Below are 25949 nucleotides of genomic sequence, written 5' to 3' on the forward strand. Positions count from 1 at the left end.
AGTTTCCCAAGCAGCCTACAAACCCGTATTATAAATTTCCCTTTAAAGAGACACCTGCCAGCTATGTACGAACACAATGACCATTCTTCCTTTCCTTAAGAAATAAAGGGCTATTTATTCATGTAGAATTTCTTGCTCCAAAAATTCTGAGACTTTTTGATGTCCGTCGATGGCTAAGGACTGTTTCCAGAAATACCACGGGAAAACGACTTAAAATATCTCCACCCACCCACCCAATCTCACCTCCCCCTGCCCTGCTCCGGATATTCACACCCTGCTGTTGGAGTAAACGTCAGATCATCGAAGCCATCCAGCCTTGTAATAACGCTATAATCAATTTATCAGGGAACGTTAAAAGCAACTTAGACTCTCAAAACTACCAAATATTTGGTTAGATACGCCGTTGTTGAGTTCTGTTCCGTTTTGTGTTTTTTTTTTGTCGGCTAAAAAGAACGGAAGGTGGGGCCGGGACACAGTTTTAATTTCCCGGACTTTTATTAAAAAAAGATTCCGTCGAGAGATAAATGATGGCAAAGATGGAATCTCGCATCGGAGCGCTCAAGTGTTTTTTGTCCGCTCAAGCTGAAGCCGATTGTAAAACGAGCCTCCAGGTGTGTTTTCTCTTTTAATAAAGTTAAACACAAGCGCTCTCTTCTTCAGCCTGTCCAGTTGTGAATGATTTAAACAAAACCAAGAAGAAAAAAAGGGGGGGGGGACGCCAGAAAGAGACATTTCTGCTGCTCAAAGGCACCCTCCCAGGTCTGGAGGTCTTTCTTCCTTCTGGACGTTCATTTTAATCATTTCCATGAACTATGTAAAACCGGAGGTACGCTATTGTAATTTCTTTCTCCTCTAATCCCCATCCACTCTTGTGTTTTTTTTTCCTTTGCAGAATTAAACGGAAGTGAAGAACAAGCCACCTGGTCTCTTAAGGTCCCCTGTTTCCCAGTGACCATCAGAAATGTCTAGGCTCGACGTGTAAGGAGTGTCATTTCATTTTTTAAAAAGCCACGTTTATACAAACATCAGACATTGAGAGGGATGGTGGTCTCCAAGGTCTTAAACGTAAAACCAGCCGGCGATGTTCAAAAATATATATATATAGGATTAGCGAAGGCTTACAGTGAACCTCTGGACCAACAAGGGCTCTGATGAGTGAGGCGCAGGAAGGAGAGGTGGACCTTCAAAGCACCTCCTGTTTGCCTTCTCCGGCAACCGGCCACCGGCCACCGATGATTTAAGCGAGAGAGTTAGTTGGGTTGCTCGAGATCTGTGAGGACCTCAGGGATCGGGACAAGGTGGGAGTGAGCAGGGCCGAGGAGGAAGGAGCGCTGCTCTCATGATGCTGAAGCTTCTTGGCCAGCTGAATTAGAGCCAGGCAGGTCTGCGTCCAGTTGAACAGGTGCTCTAGGGCAGCGGAGCCGAACTGCCACACGGCTTTTCTAGGTGCCCCTGAAACAGACCCGTGTGGATTTCTTGCTTTTTTAAGGCAGAAGAGTTCACGGTCACCTCTTTCGAGTCACCCGTCCCCTCCGATGCAACCAAACCTAGGAGGCCGGTGTCCCTCCCCCCCCCCCCCCCGGTCTCCCTTTGCCAATTCTGAAATGGCTTAAAGAAACACACGGAGCTGCGCTTTAAAGCAATGTTTTTAAGAGAAGGCACATTTCAAAGCCTCCCATCCCGGCTGGAGGATTTTAGATGCTGCCACGCAAAAAGTGGGAAGTGACTTTTTCCAAGCTGTGCTTTGAAGATCTCTCTTTCTCCCCAGGATGCTCACTGTGTCTTTCCTGGGTCCCCCCCCCCCACACTTTTAACCCAATTCCTTCATGCCTGCACCACCTGGCGCTGCTTGGCAAGTGTCCTTGCTCCCTAGGGGGGTGGTTTATCCCAGTTGTAAGGGATTGCAGTGGGGGTGGGGGGCTCCTAAGAAGCACCCCCACCTCGAAAAACAAAGCTCTAGGAGGAAACCGAAGGGCAAAGGTTCTCACCCAAGGATTTCAACTTCCCCCCCAGAGCAGAACAGGATTCCAAGGGACTGAACACAATCCACAAAATTGTTTGGCACCTTGGACAACTCTTTTAAAGTTTGGACTGAAACCCACAGCGGAGTCGTACCCGCCCCACCCCCATGAACGTGGGCATCTCCCAACCCGCTTGGCCTCCAGCCCTTCCACATGAACCAGGGTTGGACACGTTTGACGACAGTTACCTTGGAGGCAAGCGTACAGGATTTCCGGCCGAACCACCACATAGGCGGCTGTTGGATCAAAGTAGCAAATGTTTTCAATCAGTTCTCCGTCAAACTTCTGTAGAGTGAAGAGGAGGGTCAGGGGGGAGAGGAGAGGATCAGAAAGGGATGAGAAAGACCACCCAGAGTCACAAGGATATGTGGGTTCATGTGAAGAGTATAACAGGGAAGGGAAAGATGTGTCACTACTTGTGGTCCTAAGAGCTGGAAGAAGTGAGACCTGAAAGGAAACAACAGTCCTGTATGTTTTGTTTTGGGGCTGCTGGTGTTTTAGTAGGGTCACCCTGCCGTAATCTGTTTTGCATCCCCATTACGGTGCCCAGGGCTGGTTAAGGTGGGTCCGTCTTTTGCAGGGCCCATCACTAGGAGGGTCACCAAACCTAAAGACCGGCCGTTGCCTCTCTTCCATCCAGGGACTTCAAAGCAGCGGGCTCGGGGGGGCCCCCAGAACTGACAGCACCATCAGAACAGCCCTACGCAGCCCCCCCCCAGGACTTGCCATGGTTTTGTCATTCTATTCCCTGGACAAGTTCAGGCGCCCACCCCAAAGGAACCTGACATGCGCATCCCATAATCTGGACCTGTCGTCGTCTGTGCAGGTTGTGCGGCGCCCGCCCGCTGCGAGAGCTAAGATCCCCACGGGGGGGGGGTCGGTTCCGAGTGATTTGTTTGCCGTTTGCCAGTTTGCCTCCTGGAGGCAGAATCGGAATCAGAAGGAAGAAGGGGCTTGGGAAAAATGAGGGCAGAAGATTTGGTGCTGTATAATCATGTTTTGTTCACTCGATAGTAAAGAGTGCGACATTGGGGGGGGGGGCTTCTCGGTCATTAACGCCTCCCTTGACAAGTCCCTGTTCTTGGGAGAGTTTTTGCATTCCCCTCCTGAGTGTCTCCCAGAAAGGCTCTCAAGCCTCACTTGGCACTTCTGACCGGAGCAGGTTGGGACACTGGTTCGAAACATAGGAAACGCACTGGCGGAATTGGGGGTGTCCCATTTTATGTGGGGCCAGAGCTCTTCCGGTAAAGCTCTACAGCTAGAAGTAGAAAAGGGTTCAATTCATTTCCCTCTCCCTGCTTTTCTGCATTGTATCTTTTAGGGCCGAACGGCATTTCCATGAGACTCCATGAGTCTGATTGCCACGGCAGGACTTTTCCTCGCCTCCTGTAGTTTGCAGACTAGCTTGCTCTGTTCTGTCATTGGTCCTGTGTGTGTAAACATGGGCTCAGTTTGCAAATCTGATTTCTCAGGCCCAAAGGCCGCCTAGAGTCATGTCTCTGAAATGCTATTGCGATTTCACCAAGAGTTGTGTGTGACCCTCTGACGTACACCTTGGCCCTTCATGAACCCTGGGCCGTGATCTGGAGCTGTGAAACTCCACCCCTGCTGCGCCCGCGGTCCCGCTTTGGATTCCGCTTGCTTGGTCCCCACCTGTATGCAACACTTCCAGTTCTCGACCTCCTCCGTACCGGCCCACTGTGGGTACAGGACCAACAGGACGCTCTTCAGTATGGTATGCACCAGGGGCGGAGGCTGTTGAAAGCACTGAATTTCCCCAAAGCATAGCCACGGGTCGAGATTCCAGATGCAGTTCTGCAAATCCTGCAGCATGAATCGGTAGAAGAGGACTCCCCCGCGCCTCCAGTCCCCTACGTACTCCGCCTCTGGAACGAGAAAGCAACATGGAAGAAGGGCTGTTACCGGCCTTTGCAGATCCTTCCGGGGAAGCCTTTGAGTCAGTGAGCAAACCTGGAGGCATGCACAGCAAAAAACAAACAAACAAACAAACAAACAAAAACAGAAGCTTCTCTCAGCCAACTGACCCTCTCAGAAACAAAGCAAGGAGAGGCTTTGCTCCAAAGGGGCAACGTCTCCAGAAACAGCCCACCTGTTGTAACATGATCCAGTGAGATCATCATCATCATCATCATCATCATCATCATCTCAGCTGCACAGCTGGAAGGGACCCTCAAGTCCAGCTCCTGTCAAGGAGGCTCAGAGAGGGAATGGAACTCCCCACCTCTGACCTCCAGAGCAAGATGCCCAAACCACTGAGGCCGTCCAGCAGTTACAGAGTCCGTCAGAGTGGTTGATAGTCATCTTAGGTATGGCTGATCACAAACGAGACGATCAGAGCACCCCGGGGTCGTGCCTGACTTACTGAAATGTTCACAGCTTTTTTTAAAAAAAAAAAAAAAACCTGTTCGAGACAACTAAGATACCCACAGACAAGCCGTTTCTCTTGGTACAAAATAACTACCACCCTCTGTGGCCGATGAGGAAATAACAGCACCCTCGGTCTGACACACACTCTAAAGCTGAATTCTAAGTCTGTCTCTCAGTTCCACCATTTCCTGGCCCTTCCCAATAACTGCTTTTCTCAATCCCTGGACTCTGAAGTAAAAAAACTTAAATTAAAAGTCAAGGCGTTTCTGAGCATCTACAGAGTGCATACTTCTTGCAATAAGAGATCCCCAGCTTGTTTCTACGCCTCTGAAGACTTACAGACGTTCACTCTTTTTGGCTTCTCCCGGTTTCTTTTAACGTGCTTAGGTAAAAGGTAAAGGTTCCCCTTGACAATTTGTCCAGTCGTGTCCAACTCTAGGTGGTGGTGCTCATCTCCATTTCCAACCCATAGAGCTAGTGTTTGTCCGCACACAATCCTCCGTGGTCACGTGGCCAGCGTGACTAGACACGGAATGCCGTTTACCTTCCCACTGAGGTGGTACCTATTTATCTACTCGCATGTTTGCATTTTGCATGCTTTCGAACGGCTAGGTTGGCAGGAGCTGGGATGAGTGACGGGAGCTCACTCCATTGCGTGGATTCGATCTTACAACTGTAGGTCTTCTGACCTTGCAGCACAGAGACTTCAGCGGTTTAACCCGCAGCGCCACCACATCCCACTATTGATGTACTTATGAAACCAGCAAAAACGGGTCTGGAATCTCTCTGGCCCCCCGGACCAGCCAAGCAGCCGCAGACTCGGGCTGCTTCCCAAAAGCAGGTCCGTACCTAAGACGTAGTACGGCTCCAGGTCGCCACTGTCCTCCTTCAGAATCTCACATGTGGCAGCCTGCACCATCTTGAGCATCTTCTGGAGGTCTTTGTGTTCACAAGACGGCAGCCTTTCCCGGGGCCCTAGGTTGAGGTCAAAGACCAGGATGGCCTGACCCTTCGGATTCCTCAGCGGGACCGCAATGTGATGTTCCTGATACGTGTGCGCGGCAACCACGAGAGAAGAGTCTATGCACCTGAAGAGGTAACCTCTGGAACAGAAGCAGAGAGCCAGGAAGGGATCAGCCTCTGTCCTCCTCACCACCAGCCACTAAGCTGGAAGCCGAGGCGGAGGTACGGAACCTCTGCAGACCTTGGGGGCTTCCTCTTTCGGATCACAGACTCCAGAATCCCCCAGCCGCCCATGGGGGATTCTGGCCGCCGAGGTCCGAAGAAAGGAACTCCTCCAGGCTGTGGTCACAAGGCCCTTTGGAGTCTGGCCGGAAGTGCCGGATTCTCCCCGGATTCTCCACCCTTGCGGTCCGGTGAGCTTCGTGGCCCTTGCTTCGGAGGCCAAAGGAGAGGCCTTCGGGCCAAATGGGAATGTGTCCTGATTCGGCGGCCTTCCCTCCTGACCGTAGGATCTCCTCAAAGACTCCGGCCTCGGCAGTTATAGCGGCAAAAGTATCCACCTGCCTCGACCCTCAAAGACCCCAGTCGGACCCTCGGTCCGGTGAGTAAATCTCACGAGGTCCTGGCTGAGCCTCGACAGCAGGAGGAGAACTCTTTTCTCCTCAGAACTTCACCCAAAAATAAATAAATAAATAAAGATTGCAGCTTTAAAAGAGGGCAGGCAGCATCTCGGCCAAGTTGAGCCTCTGGGAAGGCTGAGCTGGAAAGATAAGCAAGAAGCACCGGGGGATGATAGGAAATGAAGGAAATGCGATAAGGATTGGAGCAGAACCGAGAGGCGCTTGGGGAGAGCCTGCTTGGCATTCTTCCTCGTCCACAACACACTTACTCCTGAGGAGGCTTTCCAAACCTCTGCTGAAATAAAGGCATAGGTGTTGTCTTTGATCCGTAATTACAGTTGGACGAAATGGGGGGGGCATAAATTCCCATGGAAATGAAGTGATTTTGGGCACACGGGGGCCCTGGTGAGGTAGCCCTGAAACTATGGGCTCCCCCCACCCACCCACCAGTGTGGGTATAAAAGTGAGCAGCCCCACGTTCATGGAAATGGTTATCTGACCAATGCTTGGAAAAGTCACTGGAGGGGCGGGGGGGGGGGTCGCCTTCAAAATCTGCCACCCGGTGAACCCGTGGGCAGAGTGTTTTGGAATGAATTCTCAAAAAAACTGACTTTCTTGCAAGTTCGTATTAGCAACGGTCCCTGCATTGCCAGGTGGGCAGCGGTCCCTACATTGCCCAGAATGTTTTTGCAAGCCGGCCTGAATCCAGATGATCTGAAGGAGGGTCTCTCTTGCCTGGCTCCCCCCACCCACCTGCCCAGGTGTCTCCATGAACGCTTCCCCTCCGCTCACCTGGAGAAGTTGTTTTCCTTCCTACTCAGCACGGGTGCTGGAGGTGGAGGGATGTCCACTGGGCCCTTCAAATCCGAACTCAACGCTTTGCGCAGGGTGTAATCGTACATCTTGGAAAGAGAAAAGGGGAGGCTTTGCAGTCCGACAGGGGAAGAGCCCCCCTCCCTCAACGTACAGAGGAAAAGGGGAGACATTCTTATAAGAAACAGGAAGTGTTTGGGTTTTTTTTCCCCCCAAGGTCCATCCATCTCAGCCGGGAACCGGTAGCTGGGGTTCTCCAGCAGAGATATGTATTGCTGATTAAAAGGAGCAGGGAGCAGAGGAGGCGAAACACCTTTGCCGCCTGCTCTCGATTCCTTTCCATTCCAGATCCCTGGCCGGGACTGAACCCACAACCTTCTGTCCACATTAACATTTCCTGCTCTGTGATTGACCTCTTGTGCCATCGGCTGGCCTCGGGAGAACCACCAAACGGCGCAACACCTCCCCCTGCTGGCTGGTCAAGGAATCCCTGCCCATGTACAGCCAGCATCAGGAGAGGGAGGGGTGATGGGAGTCGTAGTCCGTCCATCTCTTGAGGACCACACTCTCCCCTGCCTGATTTATAGGGTGGATTCCTCCACACCCACCACCACCCCATCAAGGGGTCTGTGAACTCTTAGGGCCGTCTTTCTTTCCGGCCGCCAGAATATTACCCGGTTCTCGCCAGGCTCCATAAAGTATGCCGTGATGCTGCGGAGGGTGGGCGCCCGGGCGGACAGCCACTCCAGGGCTGTGAAGATCACCTGCACGAGGCTCTCCCGGGTGCGGAGGTGGTGATAGGCTCTGCTGAACATATTCGCGACTCCCTGGGAAAGAGACGCATCACACAGGTTGTGCGGGGAGGGAGGGGGAAGTCAACGTAGCCCATAAAATCAGGGGGGCTGAGGATACAAAGCCCAGGCAGGGACCGCTCAGAAGGAGCAGACCTCCTTTTAAAAAAAATGCCCTGGGGTCCCTTGTGCCTACGTAAAGCACATTTCAAATATTTGAAAGGCTGCCTGTCCTACAGAGGAGGGGCAGGATCTGCTCTCGGTCATCCCAGAGTGCAGGGCAGGCAACCGTGGGCTCAGAAGAAGCCAGATTTTGGTTGAATATCAGGAAAAACTTCCTAACCGCTAGAGCAGTACGACTGTGGAACCAGGCTGCCTCAGGAGTTGGCGAGTATTCAAGAAAAACTTAGATCATCACCTGGCAGAGATCCTTGGATGTTCTTCCTGCGTTGAGCAGGGGGTTGGACTGGATGGCCTTTGTAGGCCCCCTTCCCCCTTCCCTTTTCTATGATTCTATAAAGCCCTCTCTCTGCCCGATCCAGCCGGGTTGCCCACCCTTGCCTCGCGCTCAGGGCTCCCTCCTTTCCCAGGCATGGCCAGGTTCCTCGCGGGCCCCACCTGATAGAAGCGGATTTCGTGGGGGACAAAGAGGGCTCGGCCGCTCTTGTCCCGGAGGGTGTCCAGGCCGAGGACACCAAAGACTCTTCTCCGGATATCCTCCAGGGGCAGGACCAAGAAGGAGCCTTTCCTCTCTTTTACGGGGCGATCGTGGTTCCAGAAGTGGACATTTCCATGCAGCTGAACTCTGGGGACGTGAATCGGCTTGTCTTCTAATGCCGCTGCAAAGCTGCCAAACAAGAATTCAGCCGGGAAGAGGAAGAAGGGGAGGGGGAGAGGCCTCGGTTAGCCTCCAAGAAGTCCTTCCCTGATCACGAGACACAAACACAGCACTCAGGCCCTCACCACGCAGCGGCCACAACTGTCTCGCCTTCAGAGGGGTTTGGCTAAATGCCTTGTAATGCTGTGTTCTGCCCCCAGGTGACGCTGTTTCCCCCATAAGAGTTTGGGCTGCCTCCTGTCCTGCCAATTTCTGTTTTTTCTTTAAAAAAAAACTGCCTTTGTGTCAAAACACAAAACATGAAATGTATGCTACACCAAGTATTAACAACTCGATGTGCAATCATTCCTTTGCTCAGGGCCCCCAGGCCCGCCCCCCTTTTCAGGGACCAAAGGATCAACCGTGTCTCCCACCTGAGGAACCAAACAGTACTGTGGGAGCTCTCCTTACCTGACGCCGTTCATGTCCATGAAAAGTGTCTGGTTTAGCACGTAAGGAGCATCGTCTTCTGTGCAGGCCACATAGCGGAGCAGAACATCTCCCCGTGCTGGGACAATGAGGTTATATTCCAAAAGGGAGATGGAGGCGCTGATCTTCTTGCTGTCTCCATGTGCATCCGCGTCCTTATGAGAACAGATACGTTAGGTGACGTTATTTATATTTTATATATATATCTATAATATGCACTTCCAGCTTTCTTTTATGATCTTAGCAAGAGAGGCAAATAGCGACACCTAGTGACAGAATACAGTATTTGAGGTCTGAAGACAACCCTAGGTAAGATCCAGGACTAGACCTCATGGGATTGAGCTACTAAAGAGAAGATTTTGACAGAACATTAGGAGAAAGCAATCTGTGAAGAACTTAGATAGGGTGGATCCAGGTGGGTGGGTAACTCTCCCACATCTGAGCTTCATGAAGCAGAAGGTGGACATCTGTTAGCTACGGACGCCATGCATCGAACAAGGAGCTGGACGCCACCGTTTATAAGGCCCGCTCCAGTTTCCTTGTGATTCGGCTGTCTGAATGATGCTTTTTTTTTTATTGATGTGGAGACAAACTCTTTGCAAGATGCTTTGCAAACCGCTAGCTCAGCAGTGAACGCGGCCTGGATCTAACCCCCAAACGCCAGCCGTCCAGAGGGATCTCGAGGTTTTGAAAGGAGGCACCGGCTTCGGCTTGCCTTCGGCCCTTTGTTGCCTGAACCCAATGGTATTTAAGCGGGATGTACATTTTCCCCTATAGCTTCCAGGGCTGAGGTGGGGCCCCGATTAACCCCATACCTGTCCCAGCCAGATGTCTAAGACGCCCCCTGCCACAAAGCTTAAATGCCCCCCAAAACACTGGGGCCTTTCCTGACTCTTAGGTAGAGGCGGATTTTGCATTGACTTTGTTCGTTGTGGGTTTATTTTTTCCTTGCTGAGGGAGGGAGGGAGGGAGGGGCTTGGGAAGAGCTCACTGGGCTCCGGGCCCTGGGCTCCTTGGACTTAGGTGCTGCCTGGGGTGTATGTGTGTGTGTGTGTGATGGTTTGCATGTTTGCCTCGGGCTCCCGGCAGAAACACCGACCCGGCACAGGGCCTTGAAGACGGCTTGGTAGACGGGCTCCGCGCAGCCCCCACTGGTCTTGGCCGCCTGCTCGATCTGGAGCAGCCACTTCCTCCGGGCGCTCCCGCGCAGCCGCTCCTGGTGCGTGCGCTCCACCGCCATCATGAGGAACTCCACCATGTTGTCCAGAACTTCGTCTTCGTTTCCCGTCAGCTCGGAGACCACCAGCTCCACGTAGGCCTGGAAGTCCTTTCGGGTCAACTTCACGACCCCGCTGGGGTGCCACTGAGGGATGGGCAGCTGGAGCTTGGCTGCGGGAGAGGAGGAGGAAGAAGAGGAAGAGGAAGAGGAAGAAGAAGAAGAAGGGGAACCAGGGCCCGGCCAGGGTGGGGTGGGACAGGGGGGAGAATGCTGCCAGCTGACAAAAGAACAGGCAAACCACTTCCCACCCTCCTGGCTGTCTCTCCTCCTCTGTCTGGCCCTGTGGGACTGATTCTCCGGGCAGCTGTCATTCATTCCCCACAAGGCCCTTGCAGGGTGTTCACCTAGCATCGGCATGGGAATCCCCCCCTCCCTGCAAAAAGTGGCTCCCCCTCTAAGTTCAGGTAAAGCTCGCTGGTGCTTTGGGCCCCACCCTTTCCACCACTCACCCCCCTCCTCCCTTCCCCACTGGCATGTGGTCTCCGGGGGGGGTCTCCTCTGAAACCTAATGCAGCCCCCCCCCCCAGGTAAGATCAGGTGTGCCTCTCCTGGTTCAGACCAATCCTGGACCCACCCACCCGAGCCCTTTTGCTGCCTGAGGCAAAGAGCGACATCACCGGCACTAGGGCAGCATCCTCCACCAGTCCTTAAAGGCAGCAGGCCGATGGCTGGGGGGGGGGCGGGGGAGGATGTAGACCATAGATCGTGTGATGTAACTTCGCAATCATCCTTCCCAGTCACCTTCTTGGTCCACCAAAGGCCCCAGGTCCAGTCCTCAGCATCAGCCGGGTAAAAACAATCCGCTAGAACAGAGCTTCTCAACCTGGGATCCCCAGATGTTCTTGGACTACAGCTCCCATAAATCCTGGCCAGCACATCTCGCAGTAGAGTCTTCTGGGAGTTTTAGTCCAAGAACATCCAGGGACTCATGGTTGGGAGCGGCTGACCTAGAAGGTGAGTCTTCCTCTTGATCTGCAGGAGACTCTGGAAGGCAACAGAAGGTAAAGCGGCCACCCATTCTGCCCTTTCTTTAAACTAATGAGGACTAGAGCCTTTTCCAAGTGCAATTGTCTTCGGTTTCACCAGGATATACCATATTTTTTCTCGGAAAAATTGAGGGTTGTTTTATACATGGAAGTAAGGAGGGGGGAGGGATCCATGTGCTTTGATCCCTGCTTTCCCCCTCCACTTTTTGCAAAGAAACTGGAGAGGGGAAAGTGATTCCTTCTTTCCCCCTCCACTTTATTCAGAGGAAAGCTGTTTTCCCCCTCCACTTTTTGTGAGGGGGGGGAAGCAGCTTTTTGCAAAGAAAGAAATGGGGGGGGGGCGTTTTATACATGAGGGCGTCTTATACTGTACACGGAAAAGTATGGTACTGTGTCCTTGTTTTGATCACAAGGGGGAGCTCTTGCATAGTTTTTCATTGACTCCCATTTGCTAGCAATGTCCGGGGAGAGCCGAAAAGCTAATATTTATTGTCTCTTTCTGCCTGTTCTTTTCCCAGTTTTGAACATTTCTGAGCTTCGGCTGTAGGTCCTGCAGCCACATCCTATTTGAGGATCTTCCGAAATGAGATTTTGGGGGAGAGTTTTACGGATCCTGTGGACGTACAAGTGGGTCCTAGATCAAATCAAACTTTTGCAGCTCTGTTCGCGACGGCCACTCCTCTTACCTTTGTTCAAGGCCTCCTGCTCCATCCCTTCCTTAAAAGTGGAGAGAATGGCGTCCACCTCTTTCATGTCTAGGAAACCGGAGCACTCATTATCCCACTTCTCAAAAAGGGCTGCCAGGAGGAGTTCCCGCCACGCTACAAAAGAATTCTGGCGCACCTGCCGGAGGAAAGAAAGCAAAAGGCGGAGGGATCGCCTATCCAGGTTTCTCGGTGCGCGTTCAAAGATCACAGCATAAATTTAAACAACAACAACAACACAGGCTGGAGATGAGTAGATAGGGTACCAGGAAGCAAAAACTTCCGGAACGAGAATTATCCAAAAACAAAAGGAAGGGACATTTTTTCCCCAAAATAAATTTTTCACCAGGATTCTCAAATTTCACAGGAATGATCCAAAAACTCTGGAGGAAAGATTTAGGAAATAAGTTTTAATTTTTCTAAAAACTCTGCAAAGCTGCCTTGAGCGCTATCTTTTAGCAAAAGGGCAAGATGTAAATCTAAGTCAATAAATGAGGGTGGGTTGGGGGAGTGTTGTTCTGATTTACCCTCTCCAACTGATGGATCTTCTCCTTCTCGGTCTGCACGTAACCCTCCTTCACAAACTGCACCAGCTTCTTGAGGACGGGGAGGGACGCTTGATCGCCTACAAAGGTTTCCATCAGTTGCACAAACTGGGGCAGGTTGAGGGAATCCTTCTCGAAGGCGCTGGTAGAAGAAGGGGGACCCCGGGCCTGGATCTCGATCATGTTCATGCGCAGGTCTACAAGGAGGAAGCAGAAATGTATACCTGGGACGTTCCTTGGAAGCCGGGGGAATCTCTGAAGCCTTGAGGAAGCAAGGCGAAGGAAGCAGGCATTTAGGGGGCAGACAGGGTTCGGTCCACGCTGAGGGGTGGCAGACCGACCCGCGCGTCGACCTTTCCTTAGCTCGTCAAAGGCGGAAATTCAGCTCAGCTTTGAGTGAGACTTTCTTCCAAGACATCCTTTTTCCTGCCGCTTCATCCTTGTTTCTATGTGATGCTTGTGAGTGATCTCTTCAGATATAAACCACCCTATCGAAAAGCCCCCCCCCCGCCTGTGGAAGAGATCTGGTTTCCAATCCAGTGATGCGAAGAAAGCGGAATTAAAACAGTTTTGATGGTGGTTGAGGGTTTCCCCCCCCCAGGCTGTTTGGCCGTGTTCTGGAGGTTTTTCTTCCTAATGCTTCGCCCGTCTCTGTGGCCGGCGTCTTCAGAGGACAGATGAAGAGGCCGGCCGCAGAGACTGGTGAAACATTAGGAAGAAAATCCTCCAACCACGGCCAAAGAGCCCGAAAGAAACCACAACAACCATCAGATCCCGGCCGTGAAAGCCATCAAGAACACCACCAAAACGGTTTTGCTTGCCACAAGCAAAGTCCTTCAGATTACAGGCTTTGTCGAATGAGCAGGAGGACCTGCGTTGGGCGACTCCCTGAAAACACACCCTCCTTCAAAGGAAAACAGAACCGCGGGGCACGCTGCACCTGGAAACCTGGAGTTCTCGTTGTCCCAGTCTTCCCGAACCTCCTTGCCGTAATTGGTGTACTTGAACGAGAGGTCAGAGGCCGGGAGTTCACCTGTGTGGGACCGCAAAGCAAGGAGGTCAACAGAGGCGAAGCCAGGCTCTGGAGATGGGCCCCCCCCGTGCTAAACTCAGGAGCCCCGAGAACTCACCGGACCAGGGCTCTCCGCAGATCAGCTGGGGGGCTCCTCTGGGGGGGACCGGCTGGCTGGCTGGGAAGGTGGTGGGCAACCGCAGGTCATGGGGGGGGGGAGGTATGGAGGGATGTGGGCGAAAAGGAGAGAGCAAGTTTATAATACTTCCTGACAGGGTAAGCGCTGGAGCAGGCGGGAAATAAATGGGACTGGATGCCAAAGGAGGTAAAGCACCAGTGCATTCACCCACCCACCCACCCGCCGGCCGGCTAACCAGCATCGGAGACAGTGAAGGCTGGAGGCTGGCACATTGTTTTTAAGGTACAACTATTTTCCGTTCCACCTCCAGAACGACTTATCATTATTCACACGTGTCAATATTGACTTTCTTGTTATTAGAAAGCCGCTGAACATGAGGCCGCCCGCCTCCCTGCCACTGGGAACGTGCACACCGTGACTAGTTCCTCCGCCAAGGGAGCGACGTTGTCCCTTGTTCAACCTTCCTCGTGCAAGGAATAACTTTCGCTCCCCGCCGCCAGTCCTGCGCGGAACAGGTTAAGCCCGACCTTCTGAGCCGGAGCTTTCCCGAATTCAAACCCGACTTCTCCGTCTCCACGGGCAGAGCCACGGAAGCCCGCGCTGAAAGCCCGCGGTGAGAGGCGTCCAGGAGGCTGCGGGACCTTCCCCCCCCCCCCAGGCCTTCCGATGGGCCGAGGGCGGTGGGGGGCCCCTCTCTTTCCCGAGCCCCCCCCAGGGGAAGGGAAGGGGGCGATCCTGGGGAGGCGGGGCGGGGCCCTACCTGGCGGCGCTCCTCCTCCTCCTCCTCCCGCGGGGGGCGCACCTGGGCGGGCGGCACCTGGCGCCTCTTCGCGGGGCCCGGCTCCTCCCTCGGCGGCGGGGGGCTCTCCGGCGCTCTTCTCCTCCTCCTCCTCCTCCTGCCGGGCCGGGGGCTCCTCTCCGGGGGCTCCGGGGCCCCCTCCTCGCTCTTCCTCCTCCTCCTCCTCCTCCTGCCGGGGCTGCCCCTCCAGCCACTTCTGCAGGCTGGCCGCCAGCTCCGCGAGGGAGGCGCCGCCGAGGCCGCCGCTCCCCTCCAGCCCTTGCAGCTCGTCCAGGGAGGGGGCCGGGGCCGAGGGCTGCGGGTCGCCCACCTGGTGGAAGGAAGAGGGCGCCGAGCCCTCCTCCTCCTCCCCCTCCTCCTCCGGGCTCTTCCTCCCCGCGCCTTCCTCCTCCTCGCCCTCCGGCCGCTCCGGGGCCACCTCGGGAGGCTCGGGAGGGGGGCTGGCCCCGGCAACGCCCTCGGCCTGGCCCGGCCCGGCTCCCGCCCCGTCGGGGGGCGCCTCGGCCGCAGGGAGGGGCTCCTCCTCCTCCTCCGCCCCCCGGATCCTTCCTCCTCCGCCCGGTCCCCGCGGGGGTCCCTCGCCCGTGGCGCTGCCCTCCGGCTCGGGCCCCTCCGCCCTCGCCTCGGGGGCAGCCACGTCGACCTCGGAGAGGATGCCCTTGAGGATCAGGGTGAGGGCCGCCGCTTCCTCGGATAACCGCCGCGGCGGGGGGGTCGGGACCCGGGGCGTGGGCTCCTCGGAGGAGGCCTCCCCGTCGTCTCTCAGGTCTCCCCAAAACTCGCTGAGGTCAATGTCGTCCAGCTCCACGATGGGCCCTGAAGAGACCAAGGCAGGGAGGGAGGGAGGGAGGGAGGAGGCCCTCCGTGAGATTTGCCGCTGGGAGTGGCAGGACCAGGGGAAGGGATGGAGGGAAGGAGGGAGGGATGGAGGGAAGGAAGGAAGGAAGGAAGGGTTTGTGGAAAGGATGCGCTGGGAACTCCCCATCAGTCCGGTGTTTTGTTCTATAGGAAGCAGCATGTTAGGCAGACACATGGGGGGGGCAGCACACAAGCCAGAAGTGACTGATACCTTTTATGAGAGGCCACTGAAAATTGCAACAAGTTACAACCTCTCATAGATAAAATCCCACTTCTTCAGGCTTAGCACAATTCCCCCCCCCCACGGTGCAGAAATACTGTGTAGACCAAAGTCCAGAAAATGAGGTGTAATCTTGGGGACCACGTGCTCTCGTCTTTGTACAACCCAGGAGGAACTTCTCCTTGGCAAGTCGTGACCCAGCAGACGTCCACAAATGTCCCACGAAGCAGGCAGGACAAATAAGGGGGCGCAGCCGGAAGCCCACCCAGGCAGGACCCGTCTGGTCGAAACAAGGGTTTAGCATCCGAAAGTTGCTCCTGCCCCCCCCCACCCGAAGCAAACCGGTTAGCAAAGGGGCTGGACAGGCCCAAGGACTGGAAGAGACTGGGGTCGTGTTCCCCCCACCTCCCCGGCCACCATACAGGCCAAGCTTCTTGGGCCTTGTCGTTCAGAAAACACACTTCCCAATGTCTGGGCCAGAGAAAAGAGGTTCTGCTACCTGTTTGAGGCATCACAGCCCATGATCCTTCTCTGCCCTGAAGACGGAGAAGTCCCACAGCCCTTCTTAAGGCCCCCCCAACACCTGGCCCACACTTACATTTCCTGGGGTCCCGGCACCCCTTCCTCGCTCTCTCTAAGGAGTGGTCGTAGTAGCTCTCCAGTAAGGACAGAACTCTGGGCCGATCCAAGAGACCCACCTAGGAGGGAGGGAGGCAGAAATAAGTCCCAGTTCCACAGGGGGCGGGGGGGGGGCTACACCTGGGTTTTAGTCCAGAGCTGCTGAAGGTGCTGACCCCCCCTCCTCAGAATAGGTTTAACCCTCGTGAGTGACTTCTGTGAAGTGCAGATCCAAATCCTGAAGCGGATTCACAGCACCCTTGGAACGGGAGTCACCCGCTCCCCACGGCTTCTGTGCCTGAGGGTCAGCATTCTGCCGGTGCCCCAGCGTGTTTCCCTCCCTCTGAGGAAGAAGGACAACAGCGAACTACTTCTGAAGTAGATCGGTTGATCTACCTGTCAACGGATCTACGGACTTTACCTTCTCACCCTCTCCCCACTGGTCCCGAGGGCTTCTATGGATGCCCTTTTCGTTTGTTTGCTTCCAGCAATTATATGAAGGACAAGGTAAAGAGTCAGGATCGTGCGCCCGCCCCTTTCAAACGGAACCTGAAGAGCTACCTTTCCGTGGTCGCAGTCCAGGAAGAGCTGGAGAAACATCCGTCGCCAGATGTCGTGCCTGATCGCATCCCGGGCGTCGTTGGCGCATTGCAGAAGGTGCCTGAGGAGCTGCTGGAATAGGTCGCTGCTGAAAGGCTTGATGTAAGAGAGGAGATACTGGGGAGGACAGAAGGGAGGTTGTGTGAGGACCCACGAGCGGCCACCGTCACCCCCTCTCTTTTTTTGCCACCCCTTGGCTGGAAGTGATGACAGTCAGAAAAGGGCCGGCCATTCGGTCTCGCCTCCACGGGATAATTCTTGGGCCCCAAATCCTGGCCGGTGTTATTGCAAGTGTGGGGGCAACCGTGCAAGCATTACCGAGGGCACAACAGAGCGTGTGCAAAGGACTAATATCAGAGCGCAGAGAAATGCCGGAGCCCTCTTTGCGAAAGCAATTCTCCAAGAGAAGAGGGAGGGACTGCTCAGAGCTCTGAATATCGGGGTATGGCGGAAGACAAGGGAAGCCACGATGGTGTTTCTCACGAGGGCGTTGATCTGGCACGGTGGTGCTAGGACCAAGTGCTAGGTCCAGCAATGGCCACCTCCATTTGTGGGAATGGAGGCATTTTCACACTTTGGTGACAGCCCAGACGTTGTCACACAATGCACAAAACAACTGTGCCTTATCTATATATTTTTGCACCCTCTTTTTCCTCTTTCCTGCTTGCCTGAGGACTGCGCTCCTTTCTCCGCTGGAAGCCAGCCCTAACGGAGCCGGTCTTCTACTCAGAAAGCTGGATCGGGTCCCTCTCCTGCCTTTCCCGCTGTACTTCCCTAAGATTGTGTTATACACATGCATGTCCTTCCCTTCCTACGTAAAAGCCACTGACCCCCTCCATAAAATACAACACAGGGTACCAAGATGATTAAAGCCTGGAAGGGGGAAACCACCCACATAGAACCTGAACAGAGCAAATCCGGCAGCCAGAGGGTGAGCGTTCAAGGAAAACGTCGCTCTCTCTCCTGTTCCCTGAACCCGTGGGCAAACAAACGCGTGGCCAATGGGTCCCAAAATGGTGACAGCAAAGTGGGTGGGTGGGGAGAACCATCCATTCAGATGGAGTTATTTTTAAAAGTCAGGGTACTATCCAGACCCTGGAAATGACACCGTTTTGGACTACAACCCTCCTAATTCCCCAGGCATGGTCTGGTTGCTTGCTGGTGGCCAGTGGAAGACCCGTCAAAACTGGGGAAACACCCCATGAGTGTCAACCTTTGGCATCATCCTCACCCATACATCTTGGGTGGGTGGGGAGAAGAGGCTGTGACTCCTTGGACTTATAGTCCGAAAAAAGTGAGTTTTCAAGCTCTGCCCTTTTGCAAGGAACAGGGCGGCAGTTTAAAAAATAGGAGACATACATAAAAATGAAAAGGAAGGCAAAATCTGACTCCGGAAGGCTGGTCTTGTTGTTTTTGTGTTGTTGTTTTTTGTTTCAGTCCCCTGTCAAGCACAGCTGAATTCTGATTTATTGGGAGACAGGGCCTTGGAGGCATGTTTAATGCTTCAGATTTATCGCCCTGTAAAGGAGTACGTGGGTCCCTGGTGTGTGTTTTTAATGGGTAAAAAGCAAAAAGAAAAAAAGGAAGGCTATTCTAATACTGCAATTGGCGCCGGGTAAATAATCACAGCTGTCAAGAAGAATTTCAAGCCTGGCTTTTAGGCTGAATTATGATGGCAGGATCCTTTAGCCTGCCGTGGCTGCCTACGGGAGGGAAAACAAAATACTGTCCAGCGAAGGGGAGGAAACACACAGAGAGAGAGAACTGCTCCCGGTGATGGCAAGGGGAGAGCAGAAACCCTGGCAGGGCTTCAAAAGGTTTGTTCCGAGACTACAATGCCCAGAATCCCCAGCACGCAAGAGGCGCTGTCGTCCTACAAGACGTCCATGTTTCAAGCGTGGTTTCTTTAGCCTCCGAACCTCCCGCGTGAACTGGCTGCCAGAATTTTGACAGCGGTCCCAGATGCTCCGGGGAGAGAAGAGCGCTTCTTGCGTGAAACCGACGGCATCGATACCAGCCGGGCCGTCTGGAGAGCAGGCTGGCTGCTGGCGGGAAATCTGGATTCATCCGCAGCCTGTCTCTCTCTCTCTCTCTCTCTCTCCCGGTGAGGCGGCTGCTCATTGAACTCTCCTCTGCCAATCTGGTCTGGCCGGAAGCAGGGCGTCGCTTTGGGTTCAGGGGTTTCATCTTGGTGGCTTTGGCAGAACAGCGCCAGGGTGGGTGACCTCTGACGGGAGCAGAGGAAAGCCGCCCCAGCCTGGCCTGGAAGCCCATCGTCCGGAAGTGCCTCTCAGCGGGCAAAGGCCACCCACCCACCCTGCTACTCTTGGGTTTGAGGGTCTGACTGCCAAGTGAGTTGGCTTGTGAAGAGGGAATGATGTCAGGCAGCACACAAGCTTGGAAGGTCAAGAGGGTCAGATCACCCCAGGGATCCCCCTTAAGGAGTGGGGGATAAACGGAGGAACTGGAGGCAAGGAGGGTTCCGCTATTGAAGGGCTGAGAGGCTCCTTGCTGAGCTCTGGCCGATGGGCCGGCCATGAGATTCTGGGAATGACCTGCCCAGAAAGTCACTTCTCCGAGGGCTGTATGTATGGCCCCACGGGGACGGCCTGAGTCCTACAAGATTCCTCGCCACGGCCAGAAGGACCGGACCCTTTGCCCCGTGAGAAAGAGACCTCGCTGCTTACCTCCACAAACTCCTCTTCGTTCACCTTCACCTCCAGCGTCGTGACGGTTTCCAGAGGCCTGGCGTAGATTCCTAGGGAGGCAAAAAAGACACGGGTGGATTGCTAGCGCCACAATGCACTATCTGTGTGTGTGTGTGTGCGTGTGTGTACACATGCATGTGTGCTAGGTGCCCCTAAACTCTCTTGCATGCCTTAAATGAGGATTCAGTGTCCAGTCCTGTTGTCTTCTGTCCACAGAATGGGGTGAAGGCACAGTCCTTCCTGTTGCTTTGAACAGCAAAATGTCTCGGGCTCCTCCGTCTCCTGACTCTACTCCTCGGGAAAGTCCCTTTTGTGGGCCACAAAGGCGTTGTGGCGATGGTGGTCTGGAAAAGGAACTTTGCCACAGTCTCCCCATCTCTCCTTGCTCTGCTAGCTTGGCTGAACGATTCCAAGGCCTGCCTCCAAATGAAGCGAGGTTTTCCTCGTTGTGAATCGAGCTCGACAACGCAGTTAACAGGTCTTGGGGAGGTGGCTGCATGTTGTCCCTCCAGAAACATCATTCTTCAAAGCTCCAGGGCCCCCCCAGGCTTGCAAACAGAGCCTGTGCATGCCTCCCAGTCGCAAAGCAAAGACAAGCTCATTTGCCACATGTGGTGGCGTTGAGAAAAGTCCACGGGAGGATGCTCAAATGTGTTTGGTTTTTTGCAGAAATCTGCCACAAATTATGTGATTATTGTACGCAGGGACTCTACCCACTGAGCTCCAAACCTCTCCAGATCCTCCTGCCCTTTTTTTAGAATTCACAGCCCACCGTGGCCGGGGAGAAGGGCCTGGACGTACCTTTCTCGGAGTCTGTGGCTGCCGAAGGGACGACCTCCAGAAAGGACCTCAGGGCACTTTGGATCTGGAAAGGCCAGCACCCCATGTCAAAGGCTGGTCCACGGAACCCACTTGTAACCACAGGCCTACGGAAGCTCCGCAGACTTACTGGATTAAATGCAACCTTTCTGAGCCAGGATTACTGGCATCTGTTCAGCTCATCTTTCTAATTTGCTTCTTCTTCTTTTTTTTTTTATTAAGTGATCCATCTGTAGCATTTCTTCTTTCAATGGGAAGGAATGATATGGGTGGACAAGTCCTAACAGGGATTCGTAAGGGACGAGACTGGGCAGGCTGGAAAAACCAGGCATTTGACTCAGGGAAGGAAGGGAGGGAGGGAGGGGAGAGAACGCCTGGTCCACTATGAAGGGCTGGGGTTAAGCAGAAACTTTGCCACCACGGCAACCCTTCTGCCATTTTTATTTTGTTTTAGAGGCCCTATTCGTTTGGGGCCATGAACCCCCCATTGTGGTGCTTTTCTGCAACATGTACACACCGGGCAGAGCATCAGCAAAAAGAAAACGGCAAAAAATGTACGCAGCCGCAGTTCTGTATACAAAGGGAGGCAAACCTCGGTATCTCAACTGAACACAGAGGATTTCCTTCCAGTTAAACATGCATAGCGCTGCGTCGTGAGGCTAAAGTTCTGCATACAGGAAGACAGAATAACAGGACGTCGAAAACAACATGTGCAAAACTGGAAATAATGCACGTTTCTGCAGAAGCGAGTCACAGAGTGGATGAATAGTCCAGATAGGCGGGGTATAAATCAAATAAATAAATAAATAAACATGGCGCTCTGTTGCCGCGGCTTCTGAACACATTTGCAAAGTTGGGGGGCCTCCGGCATATTTGTAATCATTTTATCTTTTATTTTATTTTAATTGAATTTTAATTGTTGTAAACCGCCCAGAGACCTTTGGGTAGAGTGGGTGGCATATAAGTTAAATAAATAAATAAACAAATATTTGCACCCTTCCCCTCCCCCAATTTGGCAGGGAACGCTCGTTCCAGAAATGCTGCTCTTGAACCCCACTCTTTCTCGAAGAGCCCAGGCTACGAGGGCTCAATTATGGTCGGGAGTGGACCTCAGGACCAACGGTGCCCATTCTCCTTGAAAGTTTCTTGAACATTTGCCAAGGATGGGGATTAAACAGAGCTTGAACAAGGTCCCTTCTTCTGGACTCCCCCAGCTAGCACGGCCTATGGGGATTCTGGGAGCTGTAGTCCAAGAAAACGAAGGTCAAATAAAACGTCCAAGCTCCGCGATTGACCTTTCCTTCCTTTCTTCCCTAACTTTTCTTCCAGGGAGCTCACGGTGGCCTGTATGGTCCCCCCCTTCCTTTCCCCCTCACAACATCCCTACAAGGTAGGGGAGGCTGAGCAGCTCTCCCGAGTCTGAAACCCCAGACGGGCTGCCTGCGGAGAGCGCCCTGGGAGCGGGGGCGCTGAGGGTGGTGGTGCACTGGTGGGTTGGCTGGTAGGTGAGGTCACTTTGGGTTCCCGCCTGTCCTCTGCACCGCCCAGGGCAGCGGGGCACGGCTCCCTTCCTTCTCCCCTGACCCTAGTGACACCCTTGTGAGGTAGGCCGGGCCAAGACGGGGAGGGAAAGCACGTGGGATTGGCTCTAAGTGGCCCTGCACGTTTCATGGCTCACGGAGGACTTGAACCCAGATCCCCCCCCCCGGAGTCCTGCCTTTCCCAGCAGCCCCTTGAAAAAGAGATGCCGGTCACGGGACCTCTTTTTCTCTGAGCCAAACTCCGAAGGGGGCAGGAGAGGGCGTGGTGGGGGAATCTCCAGGGCAAGCTTCCCTGGATGACCAAGGAGGAGGCGGGAGGGGGCCCTGGGGACTCCCCGGCCCCACATTACCAGCGCCAGCGGGATCTGCCCGGAGGTGTCCCGCGTCCACTCCTTGAACTGCAAGGCCAGCGCCTGCTTCCGGAGCTCCTCCACGCGGCTCTTGATCTTCTCCACTTGCTCCCGTTGCTGCCGTTTTTCCTCCACCAGAGTCTTCACCTCGGCCAGCCTGCAGGGAGCAGAGGCGGCCTCGCTTAGGTGAGTGGGAGATACACCCCCCCACGCCCCCCACACCCCCCACTCCTTGGGGCTCAGCGATCCTTAGGAAAGATCTTCTGATTTGGACTTGAGGTCCCAGAATCCCCCAGCCAGGAGGGCCCCCCCTCCGGTGGGCGAAGGCAGCCTGTGAGCCTTTGGGGGTGCAGGACCAGCACGCACAGGAGGGCGGGGGGGGGGCAGGAGGCTCCTGCAGGCCATCATCCCATAGGAGAGGAGCCAACCCTGCCCGGCCGCCCCTTCCCCACCCACCTGTGCGGCGTGGTCTCCGGCACCCGGGTCTTCAGCTCCTCCGTGACCGCCTGCATCCCTCGCACGTAGGGGTTCGGCTGGGCGGCCAGCTGGTAGGAGGGGTTCTGCCTCATCAGGAACTCCCCCAAGAAGTTCAGGGGGTCCAAGCGGCCGGGTCCCAGGCCGCCGTCCGTCGGGAGGGCCTTCTTCCGCTCCGCCACCCGGAGCAGCTTCTCCACCCCGGGGACCAAGGTGGGCAGGAGCTTGTCCAGCAGGTAGGCCCGGGTCTCCAGGCCCAGCGCCCTCCCCTCCAACCAGTCCTGGGACAGCGGGTCGGCCGGCTCTGCCTTCGCCTGCTTGCGCTCCAGCATCTTCTCCCGGTGGCGCTTGGCCACCCTCGCCTCCTGCAGGATCAGAGCCCTGGGCTGCAGGCTCTCGTAGAAAACGGCCTTCCACCGGGCGTCCACCTCCGGAGACAGCGCCCGGACCGCCACGGGCGGGGGGCCGAGTTCCAGTTCCGGCACCAAAGGCTCCGAGGAGCTTTTCTCCACACCTTCCTCGGTCTTTTCCGGCTCGTCAGCCATCCTTTGCACTCTGCACGGGGGAAAAGAAGAGGGGAGAAGGGAGGGCACGGTTTCGGAGCTCAGTCGGGGTCACTTGGGGTCTCACCTGGTCAAACGATCGGTCTGCGGCTCTCCAGCATCCATCCATCCATCCACCCACCCACACACACACACACACACACACACCAGCGCAGACAGGCAACCCCTGGTCCAGGATCTCGAGCCGAGTGACTCCTCATCACTATATTGTTTTAACTCAACTACCCACATTGGTGGCAGGAGGAGAGAAAGGCCCTTATAATTATCTCGTAATATTCCCAGCTCCTATTACTTTACTAAGCCCTCCCACGCCTTCCCGGCTTTTTTTTTTTTTAAAGGCCAGCTTTGTAGCACAGAAACGCGGAAGCTGTGGTATTTATTTATTTACTTATTTTTTACCTTTCCAGCGCTGGCACCAAGGCAGGGCGGTTTCCCTTCTGGACTGCAACCGGAGATGCCTTACGGCCGTGGCGGTTTCTGTGGAAGAGAAAACCTCAAATTTTAAGTCACAGACAAACTTCCCGGGGAATCCCGACATCCGTTGCAGAATCGGACTCCTGCGTGTATGTTTTGACGTTGCTAAGCAACCATTCCCTTCGCCATGGCGGGTCCTTACCCATGGGATGTGTGTGTGTGTATGTGTGTGTGTGTGGGGGAAACGGCTGGGGAGGGGGAATGAATTCCCCTTTTCCTTGTCAGAAAGGGATCACGAGGCCGGCCGCAGGTTTGCAAAGGTACGGAGGGCCACTGAAGTCAGCGCGAGGATCAAGTATTATGTTCCTCAACGGAGGAGACATCTGGGCAGATAACATTTCTCCAAGAGGAGAGAAAGAGCCGGGGAAAAATGACACTGTGGACTACAACTCCCACAACCCCCCAGCAAGCTGGCTGGGGGATTATGGGATATGTAGTCCAAGAGCCTCTCAATACATGCCCGGAAGAACTCCTGCACGGAGAAGCCTCTGACGGCTGCCAGTCAGATCCCATGCCAGGTCTGAGAGGTGACGTCGGGCGTCCCTTTAAGGCCCTTTATGGGTCCGGCCCGGCCTAGGCCCCACCGATCTTGCCGTCCGGAGGGCAGGCGAGGCTGGCCTTCCACTCCGCGGCATCAGGTCTCTGTCGGATCAAATGGCTCGGGTCGTTTTTAGATTAATTTTAATTGTGGTTTGTTGATTAATAAGTTTATACAGTTGGTGTTGTTCTCCACCCGGAGTGGCCACGGGTCAGATGCGTGGTTTCAAAGTCCGAGCAACGAATGAATGAATAAAAACGCAAGCAAGCCTGACTCTCCCGTCCGCAGTAGAGGAGAGCCACTGAACCCACAGGGTTTATACAGGCATTGGCTTCAACCCTTCTGTCACCGATTTGGTGGGTCTGCTCTGGTGGGGACCAGCGCTTGGATCGAGCCCCCCCCGTCTTTTTCTCTTTTTGTGGGTTTTCCATTGTGAGAAAAGATGGTGCTGGTGGGGTGGAGGCAGCGAGGAATAGGATAATCTCGGAAGCCTGAACAAGGGCACTCTAAATCATCTTGTCTGAAAGAGGTCCTTGATGAGATGGGGGAGCTGTGACGGTGGTTTGATCCGCAGCACCCAGAAACCCCACCGCAGTGGCCAGACCGGCTGGAAGATTTGGGCTGTTGTCCTGCAGAAAAACGACGTTTTCCGTGCTCTGCTTTCTGCCCCACCTTGTTTACTTTTCCTCTACGTGATCCCTTCAATGTATATATGGGCACACTTGCAGCTTCTGCTGTTCTTGGCTGTTCCTTTTTGTGCTTTTTAATGGCTTTCTGTTTGTTTGTTTGTTTGTTTTTTTAAATAAATACAGAACGTTTTCTACATACCATTGGAATCTCTGGATGCAAAGCCAAGCCATGTGCTCTCTATCCTGTCGCTGGGTCGACTTCCATTCAGTTGTGGTCACACAGCAGGGAAGGGAGGCCCCATCTGCTGTGGAAAGAACTCTGTGTGAAACCTCAGGCTTGCTCAGCCCTGGACTGACAGAGAGTTGGATTTAAATGCTGCCTTCCACTGCCAGACTGAACCACACACATGGCTGGGCCAGCAGATATGGGGAAAGTTACTTTTTAAAAAACTACAGCCTGGTAGTTATTGGCCGTCCAGCCCGGCGTACGGTGGGAGCTGCAGGTCCCACTTTTTAATAGTTATTTTGAGAGATGAAAGTGAGTTTCTTGGTGGGGGGTTAATATCCATCCTAGAGTGTAGAGAGAATGTTCGTGCTGTTGTGCCTTTGCAGGTGGATATTCAACAGGGAAAGCCCTGGGGAGAATATCCATGGATCTGGCGTGGAGCCGCTGCACAGCAAGTGGAAAGTTCAGGATCGGGTCCTCCTCGGCTCCTGCCGGCTTGGCTGGGAGTGAAGCCGAACGGGAGCCGCCCTTCAGCACCTTCTGGGGGGCTTCCCGTTCCCTTCTCCCATTTTTTTTCCCTGTAGGCTGGATCCAGCCACAGGCGCCTGCTGACAGAAGGGACCACGACCCGGTCTGGGGGGCTGGGTGGGATCCTGCCCTCCTGCAGCTCTCCCTATCCAGCAAGGGAACCAGCCAGGAGGCTGACGCAGGATGCCAAGGCACAGGGAAACCTGGAAGGATGGAAAAGTTACTACTTTCTGGCGTCTGAAGCCTTTCCCCCACCAGCACCACCAACTGCGGAGACCCGCTCTCTCACGGCTTGGGCCACTCGATCTATGTTCCATCTCTCCACGAGCCGGACAGCCGGACGGCCTGAGTCCTTCGTCCAAGAACCTTGTTGGGTCTGGAAGCCAGACCAGCTTTATTGGGCTGAGCTTTGGCAGATGGGAGCAAGGAGGAGGCCG

At 54.5% G+C, this 25949-nt stretch overlaps 1 protein-coding gene across 1 annotated transcript; it reads right to left on the reverse strand.

Moving 5' to 3' along the window:
- Positions 1-83: 83 nt before the first annotated feature.
- Positions 84-25221, reverse strand: EFCAB5 (EF-hand calcium binding domain 5). Its single transcript, XM_078379103.1, has 22 exons — positions 24958-25221; positions 23517-23594; positions 22537-23109; positions 22081-22237; positions 20172-20235; positions 19350-19420; positions 16624-16779; positions 16043-16142; positions 14328-15182; positions 13526-13606; positions 13357-13449; positions 12399-12613; positions 11854-12010; positions 10002-10291; positions 8885-9057; positions 8215-8443; positions 7480-7632; positions 6785-6894; positions 5259-5512; positions 3675-3907; positions 2210-2306; positions 84-1452 (listed from the first exon to the last, which is right to left on the reverse strand). The coding sequence occupies exons 3-22, from the start codon at positions 23097-23099 to the stop codon at positions 1238-1240; spliced, it is 4266 nt and encodes a 1421-aa protein (XP_078235229.1). The 5' UTR covers positions 23100-23109; positions 23517-23594; positions 24958-25221; the 3' UTR covers positions 84-1237.
- Between the last annotated feature and the right edge of the window lie 728 nt (positions 25222-25949).

The sequence above is a fragment of the Pogona vitticeps genome, chromosome 7 (assembly GCF_051106095.1).
Source record: "Pogona vitticeps strain Pit_001003342236 chromosome 7, PviZW2.1, whole genome shotgun sequence".
NCBI classification, from domain to species: Eukaryota; Metazoa; Chordata; class Lepidosauria; order Squamata; family Agamidae; genus Pogona; species Pogona vitticeps.

What these genes read in the sequence shown, in the direction of transcription:
- EFCAB5 (XM_078379103.1), bottom strand. Translation starts at nt 23,099, where the DNA reads ATGGCTGACGAGCCGGAAAAGACCGAGGAAGGTGTGGAGAAAAGCTCC. An exon ending in TGAGTTCTCGGGGCTCCTGA is followed by an intron (nt 13,450 to 13,525) that starts GTTTAGCACGGG and finishes GGTCCCACACAG; the next exon opens with GTGAACTCCCGGCCTCTGAC. An exon ending in CCTGTACGCTTGCCTCCAAG is followed by an intron (nt 1,453 to 2,209) that starts GTAACTGTCGTC and finishes GGTCTGTTTCAG; the next exon opens with GGGCACCTAGAAAAGCCGTG.